This window comes from Streptopelia decaocto (assembly GCF_964273445.1).
Source record: "Streptopelia decaocto genome assembly, chromosome: 6".
NCBI classification, from domain to species: Eukaryota; Metazoa; Chordata; class Aves; order Columbiformes; family Columbidae; genus Streptopelia; species Streptopelia decaocto.
In genome coordinates this window covers 26,269,395-26,282,255 of record NC_138660.1, presented here as the reverse complement: position 1 = coordinate 26,282,255, position 12,861 = coordinate 26,269,395, and the positions used below count along the sequence as shown (strand labels likewise).

The 12,861-nt window shown below is 49.7% G+C and overlaps 1 protein-coding gene across 1 annotated transcript; it reads left to right on the top strand.

Annotated features, from left to right (window-relative positions):
- The first annotated feature begins 2,099 nt into the window (after window positions 1–2,099).
- Window positions 2,100–12,163, top strand: SRPRB (SRP receptor subunit beta). Its single transcript, XM_082056942.1, has 7 exons — window positions 2,100–2,254; window positions 2,352–2,446; window positions 3,867–3,944; window positions 6,029–6,111; window positions 6,244–6,380; window positions 7,257–7,311; window positions 10,305–12,163. Exons 1-7 carry the CDS (start codon window positions 2,134–2,136, stop codon window positions 10,513–10,515), a joined length of 780 nt encoding a protein of 259 aa, XP_081913068.1. The 5' UTR covers window positions 2,100–2,133; the 3' UTR covers window positions 10,516–12,163.
- The last annotated feature ends 698 nt before the right edge of the window (window positions 12,164–12,861 follow it).

The following is a 12,861-nucleotide window of genomic DNA, read 5'->3' as shown; positions in this document are numbered from 1 at the left end:
TTGCCAAAGCAAAATGGATTAAATACGCCCTGGAGCCTAATGAACAGATGTTTTGTACTCTCTGTGCTTTTGCTTCGCCCAGCTCATCCCGTTTTCTCCCCAGCAGGTGACGGTTGCCCCGTGTGGTTGGGACACAGGAGGAGGGAGAGCGTTGATGTCGGGGGAGCTGGAGGGTGGTGTGAGGCAAGTTCCTTTCCCCAGGTTTCCCACAGCAGACATTCAGGCGTGGAATCCAGAAATTCCTCTAAAATAAGTAATTTATTCCCAAGGCGTAGCGTAGAGCAGCTCGAGCTGGTGCCTCCTGGACAGAGACCCTCAGCAGGAAAAGACTTGGACAATTCTACCCCCCAATCTCACAGCTGCAAACAGGCCCATCCTGTCCCCTCACTGATCTCCAGGCTGCAGCTCCCCTGGTCTTCCAGCCTGAAGGCTCTGAGGCCTTTTTTACACAATGAAAAAGAAATTCCAAAGTTTCACAGCTTGAAGAAGTTCTGCTGAGCAAACTTACTTAGGATAAGTGGGTTCTACACAAGCAGTTTCTGACCAAATTCCATCAGAAGCAACACAGCCAATAATTCCATAAGCTCAGGCAGTCCATGCCCTAACAGGTGGAGAAGGAAAATTACCAAACCAAACAAAAAATATACAGTGGTTGTAAGGTGGAAATTGTGAATAGAAACCACTGGACGCGACCCTGTGTGAGCCGAATCCTTAACTAATCGTAGGTAATTATAATATTAAAATATACCATTTCCTTGCGAGTAATGAGCATGCTAATTAGGAAACCTCCCTAAATTTTTAAAATGTGATACCAGATGCACGGACACGAAGTGTAATCGTGGGTGGCAAAGGAAATTGTTATTCACGGATCAGCTGTGTCTCGTAATCACAAATATCAGCAGAATCGGGCCCACGGGGTGCTGGCTGCAATAAGTTATTTGTCCCCGATTCTTCAGGATTGAAATAAACACAAATATCAGCGCTGGGTGCAGCTTGGCTGGTTGAACACCGGCTGCCGATCCCATATTTACCCTGTTTCCCCGAAAATAAGACAAGGTCTTATATTAATTTTTGCTCCAAAAGATGTGTCAGGGCTTATTAACAGGGGATGTCTTATTTTTCCTTGAACAATAATCTACATTGATTCTTGAACAAAAAAATCAAAATTTATTCAAATATCACTTTCTGGAACATCATCATAACTCTCCAAACCCTGAATTCCATCATGAATTTGTGGATTTGTCCTTTTTCCATGTACAACAATCTACGTTTAACAATACTCATGAACAAAAATCAACGCTTATTCAAATACAGTCATGTCGACATCTTCTGGAACATCATCATAACTCTCCAAACCCCATCTGTCCTGCTGCATTCCATTGCCAATTAATTATATTTTTTTACATGTATCGAAGAGAAGCTGCCAAATTAATGCACACTGTGATTAAGTTATAAAAGACATACCCATCATTAACCAATTGACAAGAGATGAATGCTTTCTGACCACCTAAAAAACGAGGGGATATTTTTCAAGTTTTAGATCCTTCTCCATGACAAGAGGGAGACAGAAGATTAAGTAATAACATTGTTTAGAAGCAGAGTGCTTAGCTTACATTTAACTAACAATTAATAGGTGTATCGTAAGTAAGAAACTAAATAATTATAACTAACGTCATAATTTGTTTCTTAGTATAGATATATGTCAAAATTTTCAAAAATTGTAATGCATATGTAATAGTTATGTGAAGATAAGCAACGCAAGAGTGTCCAGTGTTTGGAGCACTTATGGAGGATGATCCCCGGTGCTGATAAAATAAAGAATGACACTTAACAGTGTAATTGACTCTGCTGTGAAGTGTAGTTGTCCGTTTCAATATAGCTGCTTGGGCATTGTTTAAATTGACTTTTTAAATTAACTGTGACTAGGGGCTATTTTTGCAGTAGGGCTTATGTTTTGATCACGCTCAAAAATAATAAAAAAATCATGTTTGGGCTTATTTTTGGGTGGGGACAGCACATCTTTCTCCCCACCAAGGAACTACAACTCCCATGAGCCCCCGCGCTCCCGCCGTCCCTTCCCGCCACACCGCGGGGCCGGAAGCGGAAGTGGCCGTAGCGGCGACGTGTGCAGGCATGGCGGGCATGGCGGGCGCGCTGGAGCCGCACATGGAGACGCTGCGGCGGGAGCTGCTGGCGCCCGACCCCGCTGTGCTTTCCGTGCTGCTGGCGCTGATCGCCGTCGCCATCACCATCCGTGAGTCGCGGCCCGCGGGGGAACCGCTTCCCTCAGCCCCGCGGTGTTGGGCCGCGGGGAGGGCGGCGGGCTGAGGCGCTCCCCGCTCTCTCCGCAGTGCTCTGGAGGTTCGTGCAGGGCAGGAGGAGCGGCCGGAGGGCGGTGCTGCTGCTGGGGCTCTGCGACGCGGGGAAGACGCTGCTGTTCGCCCGGGTGAGCGGGGAGCCGGGGGTGGGGGGACCCCCGGGCGGTCTGTGCTGCGAGGTGAACCGTTTGCAGGTGTGTGAGGAACGTTTAACGAAGAACTGATGCCTGAGCCCAGCAGCGGGGAAGGACCGAGACACATCGGACTATGAATCTTTAATGTAAAACACAGTCGCTTCCCGGAGTATATACTGATACCTGTATGCATACTGATACCCGTATTCAGAAGTTAGTTTAGGGGGAAGGACCGAGAGACATAGGGCTATGAATCCTTAATGTAAAACACAGACTCTTCCCGGAATATATGCTGATACCTGCATGTATACTGATACCTGTATGCATACTGATATGTGTATTTACAAGTTAATTTAGTGGGAAGGGTAGCCAAAGTACAAGGAATCCACACTTTAAATAGATTGACAAGGGGAAGGGTGTTGTATGTAAACTGAGGCAGGTCGGGTGGTCTGTAAACCCTCCAGTACCAACCAGTAGGGAACAGGGGAGGGAAATAGCGGCTGGAATTTTGGGGGGCCCTGTTGTGTGTGCTGACTTTTAGGTAGAACACCCGGTGTTGCAATATCATTATTAAAAAAAAAATTGCTTTGCTGAAAGATCCTGCCTGAGCATATTATATTTTGTTTCCTACACGCGTATTCTCTTCCTTTTTATTTTTAGTGACGTGGATATTCCATATACCCATAGATGGTATGTGGTTTTGTATTGTATTAGTATATTTATAGATGGCTCATCCAGCTGTGGAGTCCTCAGCACAGGACACAAATGGACCTGCTGGAGAGGGGCCAGAGGAGCCCCAGGAATGATCCGAGGCTGGAACAGCTCTGCTGGGGGACAGGCTGAGAGAGTTGGGGTGTTCAGCTAGAGAACAGAAGCTCTGGGGAGACCTTAGTGCGGTCTTTATGGACTTAAAAGGAGCCCATAAGAAAGATGGGGACAGACTTTTCAGCAGGGCCTGTTGTGGGAGGACAAAGGATGATGGTTTTAAACTAAAGGAGGGAGATTGAGGCTGGACATGACGAAGGAATTGTTGGCCCTGAGGGTGGTGAGAGCCTGGCCCAGGTTGGCCAGAGAGGTGGTGGATGAACCATCCCTGGAGACATCCCAGGCCAGGCTGGATGGGGCTCTGAGCAACCTGAGCTGCTGCAGATGTCCCTGCTCATGGCAGGGGTGGCACTGGGGGAGCTGGGAACAACCCTTCAACCCAAACCATTCTATGTTTTTTTTCTCTAATAAGTGCTTTTTCGATTTCTGTGGAGGGAAAAAATGAAATTGTTTTGTGCATGTCAGAGCTGAAATCAGGTATTTGAAGTCTGCTACCAGCATTTCAGTTTCTAGGTGGAGGAAACATGATGCCAGGGTTCCTCCAGCGTCCTTTTTCTGAAAATGACTTTATTTTATTTTTTTCCCACAGCTGTTGACAGGCAAATACCGCGATACCCAGACTTCTATAACTGACAGCTCCGCAGTTTACAGAGTCAGCAGGGACAAGGTGAGCAGGGGATTTTCGCTCTACCTTTGCTTTTCTGCTTCCTGTGCTAAACTTTCCTTGATGCTTTTTGTGCTGCTGAGTCCTCCCAGCCTGAAATCAGCCCCCAGTTTGGACTGAGACGGGATTTTTCCAGGCAGTTCACACTGGGAAAGTAGGAAAATACTGAGAGGTATTACGGACTTATCATCTGTGTGGTTTGTTTTTTCTTTGCTTGTCAAATTGTGAAACCTTTTTTGACTGAAAACCACGTCTGTGTGCTGGGTTTTGAAAGCTGGGTAGCACGTGGTATTTTTTTCTGTAGCAGAAAAAAAGGAGCAGCTTTTACAAGTCAAGTAAAATGACCCAGCACTGAGGGGAGAGCGGTGCGGCTCGGAGCAGAAGGGAGGTTTGTGAGGGAACGTTGTTCTGTCCTGTTTGGTTTATTTGCTCGGCAGTAATTTCTGTCTCTCCCAAGAAAATCTGAATTTAAGAGCTTTAGCAGGCTTGAAAAGAGCCTCCAGCTGAACTTCATGTGATCCCAGAAAGGATTTGGTTACATTCAGCTCCTGGGCTGCCATGGATGTGGTTATTTTCAGTTTGTGGTGATCTCTTTAGTTTCAGGAGAGTTTTTTCTTGTGGCGAGTGCACACATGGCAGTGAGAGCAGCACCGTACGTGCTGGGGAGCTGTGGAAGTAGAGGATGTGGCTTCTTTATGTCAATCTCCAGTAATAAAACTATTAAAAAATGCTATAAACTTGAAGGGAAGTGGAGACCTTCTCTTTTTTTAATGTATTTGTGTCTTTTTAAGGTGGAGCGGGCAGGTATTTGAAGGGGGAGAGGCGCTGGCATAATGCAGTGTGGATTGCTGCTTTTCTTTATTTAAATTGTAGGTGAGGTTTCCATTAAAATCCAGGAGCGGTGAGAGGATGGGACCTTGTATAGCGTTCTCTCCTCTCAAGAGATTCCCTTATTGTGAGAGCTGTGACGTGTCACTCTTTGGCCTCACTTGATCAGGAGCGTGAGAGCCATTTGTTCTCTTTAATGTCACTGCTGTGGAAAGGGAAATGTTGGCAGCTTTCCCTTAAAGTATTTTGCGAAGGCATTTTTGTGTTATTCCAGCAAAATTTTGTGTGTTAGGGTGAACTTGCAGTTGGGTGGGTTGTGGGCCTGACTGGATAACTTGGTTCAGAGGTGGTGGGATTAGCGACAGGGACTTGGAGGATGGGAGTTTGTGGGTTTGCTGTCAGGAACAGTGTAAATGTGCTGGTGTGCAGTGGCTGCAGAGGGAACTGCGGGTGAGAAATGGGCTGAATATTCTCATGCCAAGAAGGTTTGTGAGGTGCTGGAGCGAGTTGAGAGAAGGGAACGGAGCTGGTGAGGGGCTGGAGCACAAGTGTGATGGGAGCGGCTGAGGGAGCTGGGGGGTTCAGCTGGAGAACAGGAGCTGAGGGGAGACCTTCTGATCTCTGAACTGCCTGAAAGGAGCTTGGAGCCAGGGGGGGTCAAGCTCTGCTCCCCAGGAATAAGCGCCAGGAGCAGAGGAAACGGCCTCAAGTTGCGCCAGGGGAGGTTGAGGTTGGATGTGGGGAACAATTTATTCCCCAAAGGGCTGTGGGGCATTGGAACAGGCTGCCCAGGGCAGTGCTGGAGTCACCATCCCTGGAGGGTTGGACAGACGGACATGAGGTTCTCAGGACATGGGGCAGTGCCAGGGCTGGAGGAATGGTTTGACTCGATGATCTTGAGGATCTCTTCCAACCAAAATGATCCGCTGATTCTGTTCTATGGTTCTCTTTTCTCTGCGGTTGTGCCCTGTCCTCAGCTCAAGTGGTTTGCTGGTGTTGATCACCTCCTTCCTGACTCCTGGTCAGTAGTATCGTTCCTTGGTGTTTGTTTTGCTGGGCAGAATTATTTGGGCTGCTGGAGGGGCTGCACCGCAGGGAGAGTTATGTGCTCCTCCCAGAGTGGGGATTCGGCCCCACTTCTGCCCCAGCACCAGATTAACTGGAATCCACTGTTTTTCCATGGAAGCCAGACTGGTTTTCCATGATCATGGGTACCCCCAGATGAGGTGTTGCTAATTCCTTCTCGCTTCTGTTCCCAGAGCACTAATGTGACCTTAATCGACCTTCCAGGCCACGAGAGTTTGCGGCTTCAATTTTTGGAGAGGTTCAAGGCTGCAGCCAGGTAACCTGGAGGAGTTTGGCAGGGGAAGAGGGGACAGGTGGTGTTTTGGAGAGGGATAAACCAACTGCTGGTGCTTGGGAAGATGGTTGCAGAGCTCCAGACCCAGCCCATGTTCTTCCCTCTTTCCCCCAGAGCCATCGTGTTTGTGGTGGACAGCGTTGCCTTCCAGCGCGAGGTGAAGGATGTGGCTGAGTTCCTGTACCAGGTGCTGGTTGACAGCACCGTGCTCAAAAATGCGCCTTCGCTGCTGATCGCTTGCAATAAGCAAGGTATCGTGTGCTGGGGGATTTGGTCCTTGAGCGATAGGGGATGCTGAATTTCTTAAGAACTGGGATTTCAGCAAAACAAAGGCTGGAGTTTGGCTGTAAATTTGGACTGCTCAGCAGGAGCGTTTCTGGCAGCCGTTGGAAGAATTCTTAGGTCAGGTGTGTCAAGTACCTTTGCAGAGAAGCAGTGCTTGGGAGATCTGCAGCTTTGGAGGGGAGCTGAAGTGAGGCAGGCAGCTTTCTGCTTGTGCAGAACTGTCTTCTGAATCTGCAGGCAGCAGAAAACAGGATCAGCTTGAGCATAATGGACTCTGTTCACACTTGGTAGCTTCAGTGTTAAAATCAGACAGCTGTTCAGCTGCTGAGATTCTGTGTTTTCTCTTGATTGGACTAGAAAGAACATCCAGTTCCAGAAAAAGGTAGATTTTCAGATCCCTACAACTTTTGCAGTGGAAGAGTGGATCCCTGTGTAACAATGTGAAGCTTTTGGGCAGTACGATGTTTGGTTTTTGTAATTCTTTCCTGTGGTGCATTAAGAGCTGCCCGAGGTGTTCCTGGCCCCACGTGCCCTGGGTTACAAAGTGTGGTGCTGCACCCGGTGATGCCAGGAGAGTGCTGATGTATTTGTGTCTTTTGAGTATGGAGCAAGCAGGTATTTGGAGGGGGAGAGGCCCAAGGGGCTGGGATGTCAGACTCCCTGCTCTGTCTGTGAGAATAAAATTCCCCATGTTATATCAGATTTTTGGGTTGCCCCCATGCACCCAAAGCTCCAGACACGGATGCGTTTGTCCCAGTAACTCTTCTGACTGCATTTAGCAGAGGGAACCAGGTTCTGACATGACACCAGGGAGCTCATTTCCTTTTCTTTTCTCTCTCTAGATGTCACAATGGCAAAATCAGCAAAACTTATTCAACAGCAGCTGGAGAAGGAGCTGTAAGTATGAAACTGGATCTGAAACCCTCTGAGCTTTGTCTCCCTTCTCCTTTCTGTCTGTTTGAGCTCCCTTGAGCCACATCCAAGTTCCCTGTAGAAAAAGAACAGCCTGTTTTGTCCGTGCAGGTGTAGAAAGGATGAGAGAAGATCACTCCTTGCTAAAGTACACAAAAAAGCAGCAGGCACAGATGGTGTCTTTCCTCCTAGAAGCTGTGGGCTGGAGGAACAACATTCCAATCCTGTCCTTGTGTGGGACCCTTCTCTTGGCTCCCTGTCCCCACCTAGGAAGGACATTCCCCTGGGATGACAAATGATGTGTGAGCTGTTGGTAATTTTAAGTTCTAAGCAGAAGAGGAGAAAGTGGCTTGTAGGTTGTGCTACTTTGGAAGCTGCCAGCAGAATGAGCTGCTGGCAAGTCCATCTGGGGAGGGGGCAAGTAGAAGATTATTTTTTGGGGCTTTTTTAGCTGTATTTAATCTCTTTGTGTGAAGACTCTGCCTTTGAGTCCCATAATTGTAGTTGGATCAGATCAGCTATGGGAGAGACCCGTGCAGCTCTTGTGCTGTGGTGAATTTAGCAGAGATTTTACTTCCCAGCACATGCTCAGAACTGGATATTTCACCCGTGGAGCCTGTTTGCTGGCGCTCTCGGCGGCAGGAGTGGAGCTTTTTGCTCTCCAAACAAATGCACGTTCACGGGACACGTCCGTCTTGTTACCGATCACCTTGGCCAGCAGACGGCAGCACGGTTACTTGTGTTCTTCTAGGCTGAATACCTGACGTTCCCCGTTTTACAGGAGGAATTAGTTGCTGCATATTGAAGTTCTCCAGGAAATTAAAGCATTCCTTGGTTCTGATTTTGAGGATTTAGTGTCTACCTGTGTGTAGAAGTTGGGTTGCCAAGCGATGTTATTCCCAGGATTGCAGAATCCTCTCCCTGCGCTGCTGTGCTTGGATGTCTTTGTGTGGAGAACCCAGGGAGGTGTATGATCTCATTCCTCAACTCACACCTCTGGGGAGTGTTGTTCTTCCCCTGGACCCTGTGAATTTAGCTCCTCTGTGAGAATAAGGAGCAGCTGGGGCTGGCAGAAAGCAAGTACTGGCGGAGCGCTCTGTCTCCTGGAGAGATGGAGTAGCCCATCCATGAGGCTCTGTAAGTGACCTGGGGAACAAGGGTTGTTTGTATATGTGCCTGCTGCAGCCCCTTGGCTTCCTGGAACTGGCATTTTGGGATATAGGAAGCAGTCACACTGCAGCGCTGCTGCATCTCTTGGGCTGTTCCAGCTCCCTGTGCTGCCTCTGCCTTGCATGTCTGATGACCAAGTGCTGGGTCCTGCACTTGGGTCACAACAACCCCCGTGAATGCTCCAGGCTCGGGGAAGAGTGGCTGGAAAGTGGCTGGAGGAAAAGAACCCCGGGGGTGTTGGTGATGGTGGTTGAACAAGAGCCAGCGTGTGCCCAGGTGTCTAAGAGGCCACCAGCACCCTGGCTGGTACCAGCACTGGTGTGGCCAGCAGGCCCAGGGCAGCGACCGTCCCTGTGCTGGGACCTGGGGAGGCCAAACCGCCAATCCTGGGGGCAATTCTGGGCCCCTCATGCCAAGAAAGGCCTTGAGGTGCTGGAGCGAGTGGAGAGAAGGGAACGGAGCTGGTGAGGGGCTGGAGCACAAGTGTGATGGAGCGGCTGAGGGACCTGGGGGTTCAGCTGGAGAACAGGAGCTGAGGGGAGACCTTCTGATCTCTGAACTGCCCGAAAGGAACTTGGAGCCAGGGGGGTCGGGCTCTGCTCCCCAGGAACAAGCGCCAGGAGCAGAGGAAACGGCCTCAAGTTGCGCCAGGGGAGGTTGAGGTTGGATGTGGGAACAATTTCTTCCCCAAAGGGCTGTGGGGCATTGGAACAGGCTGCCCAGGGCAGTGCTGGAGTCACCATCCCTGGAGGGTTGGACAGATGGAGATGAGGTTCTCAGGGACATGGGGCAGTGCCAGGGGTGGGGGAACAGTTGGACTCGATGATCTTGAGGGTCTCTTCCAACTAAAATGGTTTTATGATTCTGTCCTTCCATCCCGCACCTGGCAGGGAGCTGGGATGCTGGGGAAAGCTGAAGGGCAGGCATAGCAGTGACATTGCAGCGTGGTCCTTGGGCAAATCTTACTTGATCCCCCTCTCAGTCCCCAGAGGTGTCTGGTGCACTCAGGTGGCCGTGGGGTGAGCCACTGCACGGTCCCTGATATCATGGTGCATCTCTCTTCCCAGTTAGCCCATTAAAACTAGTGCAGGTCTTGAGCTCTGGGTACTAAACCATGTGTAATTCCTGGTGTCTCCTGTGGGGATGTTGGGGGAGTTCAGATGGAGGACATCACTGTGCTGTTCATTACAGAACAAAACCTGGTTAAGCATGTTTCCTTGGGTGGTCTCCTCTCTGTCTTGCTCTCTTGAGTCTCTCTGCAGTTGTGCCTTTCAGCACACATTTAAGAGAAGTGGCCAAAGTGCTTGTGCCCCATAGGTCAAAGCCATGCATGTGGTTCTAGGACCTTCTGTCCTTGCTGACAGAGCTGGCTCCAGCACACCCCTGCAGTCCTGGTGTAGGTAGAGTCGTAGAATCACCAAAGGGACTGTGAAAGCTCCCCCCAGTGCCTCCCCTGCCATGAGCAGGGACATCTTCACCAGCTCAGGTTGCTCAGAGCCCCATCCAGCCTGGCCTGGGATGTCTCCAGGAATGGTTCATCCACCACCTCTCTGGCCAACGTGGGCCAGGCTCTCACCACCCTCAGGGCCAACAATTTCTTCCTCACATCCAGTCTGAATCTCCCTCCTTCAGTTTAAAACCATCACCCCTTGTCCTATCACAACACACCCTGCTGACAAGTCTGTCCCCATCTTTCTTATTGGCCCCTTTTAACTATGGAAAAGCTGCACTAAGGTCTCCCTGGAGCTTCTCTTCTCCAGGTACCGTTCCCCTGGTTCACAGCTCTTGACTCTTTCCTTTCTCTGCAGCAACACCCTACGCGTGACCCGCTCTGCAGCCCCCACCAGCCTGGATGCCACGGGGGGCCCAGCCCAGCTGGGGAAGAAGGGGAAGGACTTCGACTTTTCCCAGCTGCCCATGAAGGTGGAATTCGTGGAGTGCAGCGCTCGGGGCAGCAAGGGAGAGGAGGGAGACGCCGACTTTGAGGGCCTGGAGAAATGGCTGGCCAAGGTGGCCTGAGTGGAGAAGGGCAGGGCTGGAGGGAGAGACTCGGAGATGGAAAGGAAAAATATGGCCTGAAGCACTCAAATCTCATCGTGCTGTAGAAAAAAGAAACTGAAGCTGGAAACCAGCGTTGTGGTTTATTCCTCTGCTGCTCACGGGCTTGGGAGCAACATAACAACTACTGGTGCGATTCCCTCTGCCTGTCTCTGTCGCACTCTCTTTTTTCCCCTCTCCCCTCTTTTGTCTTCCTCTGGGATGCTGACCCTTTGGAATTCTGCATTTTCCTTAATATTTAGGCTTTTCATTCGATAGCTGCCAGGCAAATTAGGAAGGAGTGAGCTGCAGGGTTGTAAAGATCAGGTCTGCATGTTGTATTCTGCCTTGGTTTAGCTTTACAACCCCATTACCCTTGGAGCTGCAGGTCACCTCCCAGTTCCCACGTGTCTCCGCAGCCTCTTGCTGCTGGGCAGCGCTGTGCACATCGTCAGTGCTGCTCCAGCAAAGCGCACAGGCTCTTTCTGTTGGGCAATCGTTGAGGTGAACATCAAAATCTGTTTATCCCCATTTCTGTGGGACTGGAGTGGTGTGTTAAATGCCAGACCCAGGCTGGCTGTTGTACCTGTGTCCTCTGGTGTGAATTTGGGTGATTTCCACTGTTGGACAGTTCTTGGGGGGGTTTTCTTTAACCAAGGGCTTGTTTCACTCTGCTTGTAGGTTTTTCTCCCACAGACACACTCTCCACACAGACACTCTCCAAGGGGTAAAGTTACAGTAGCGTCTGAGCTGGAAACTGAGAGGAAAGCCTGGTTTTAGGTTCATACCTACAGTACGTACGTGACAGGTACTTGCTGTGTCGTCCCTTGCTCCGGTGACAGCAAGAAGCTCTTTTTGTGTGTGTAATTAGTCAGCACTTGTGGCCAAGTGTGAGGGCAAATCAAGGCGCTGCTGGCACTAGTGTGATTCCTCCTCCTTGAGGAAGATGCTCAATGAAGAGAGGAAGGAAAAGAGATTTTCTCGGTTTGCTCTTGTCTGTCCAATGCTGTGCTGGGGCTTCAGCTTCCTCAATTTTTTCTTTTGTTTTCTTCTCCTTTTATTTTGGGGTGGGAGACCTTTTCTGGCCTTTGCAGGCTCATCTCCTCTCTGGTTTGATTCTTCCTTCATCGCTCAGCTGATCTTTTGTGGCTTTTTCCTTTCCATCCGGGGCATCCTCTGCCTCCCTGTTGTAGTGTTGCCAAGTGTTAGTAGCGTTGGGAAGAGCAAGAACAGTTTTCACAAAGACCTGTGCTTGTGCTGGGCCTTGCATTTCTCGCCTTGGGAACCCTGTGGCTCTCCTCCCATCCGTGCAGGAGGTGGGGAGGGTAATATTTACAAAAATAAGTTATATTCTTACATTTCCTGCTGCCAGAGCGTTGTTGGAACATGTTTGTCGCGCTTTGAACCCCCCTTAGCTGGAGCTCCTTCCTAGGCTGCCTGCTTTGCCTCCGGAATGCTGAAGTGAGAATATTGCTGTTTCTTTGGGTGGTTTTTCTGCTTGCAAAGACCTGTCGCCTTGACAAGCAGAGGCCAAGCACCGGCCTCTGCTGCGCTAAGGTAGCATGAGGCCGTGGCTGGTTTTAAGTTATTCTTCTCAAAAGTATTCCTTAAATAAAGTTGTTTTGCTTAAGTGCTTGTTCTCAAGTCTTGATGTCTGTATTGGCCTCTTCTCAGCGCTGTCAAACCTGCACAGACCTGGGGCTTCGCTTCTGCTCAACACAGCTCTGGAGATGAACCTTCCTGCTCGGTGGCCAGGTCTGTGTTGTCAAAAACCTCCTCCACACACAGCACTTTTGGTTTTGCTCTTTTTTTGGGGGTGTATATTGACTCCTTTGGTTTTGCTCTTTTTTGGGGGTGTATATTGACTCCTTCCCCAGCGAAGCCTGCACGGGATTTTTGGGCTGTGCTCCGTCACTTGCCTGTTAAATATTTGGAGCTGTTTTTCCCTGGTGGCTGAGGGAAAAGGGCAGAACTGAAAGTTCTAAGTGTTGTTTTCGGGTTTTTTTCTCCCCAGTCAGCTTTGAGCTTTGTTTTTTTTGTTCTTCTGTATAGACCTTGCTGGGCACGTTGCTCCTCAGGCAGCGTGTTCAGATGACTTTGGCAAGCCCGCGAGATGCAATAAACTAAGTCCCTTCTGCTCCAGCTGCCTGACCTTGCGCTTGGTCACCCCGCAGGGACTGAGACTTTCACTGAACTTTAAAGCTCTTGTAGTCAATGTTTTTTTGCTATGCGTTGTGCCAATTGTCCCCCTGGGAAGGGAGAGTGTTTTTGGGGGAGATGGGCAAGTGCAGTGAGATCCAGGATAGCAGAAAGTACATGAAAGTGGAG

Excerpts from the sequence above, each read along its gene's own strand:
- SRPRB (XM_082056942.1), top strand. The coding sequence starts at position 2,134 with ATGGCGGGCATGGCGGGCGCGCTGGAGCCGCACATGGAGACGCTGCGG. Across the intron at positions 2,447-3,866 it reads AGACGCTGCTGTTCGCCCGG|CTGTTGACAGGCAAATACCG; the intron begins GTGAGCGGGGAG and ends TTTTTCCCACAG. Across the intron at positions 3,945-6,028 it reads ACAGAGTCAGCAGGGACAAG|AGCACTAATGTGACCTTAAT; the intron begins GTGAGCAGGGGA and ends TTCTGTTCCCAG.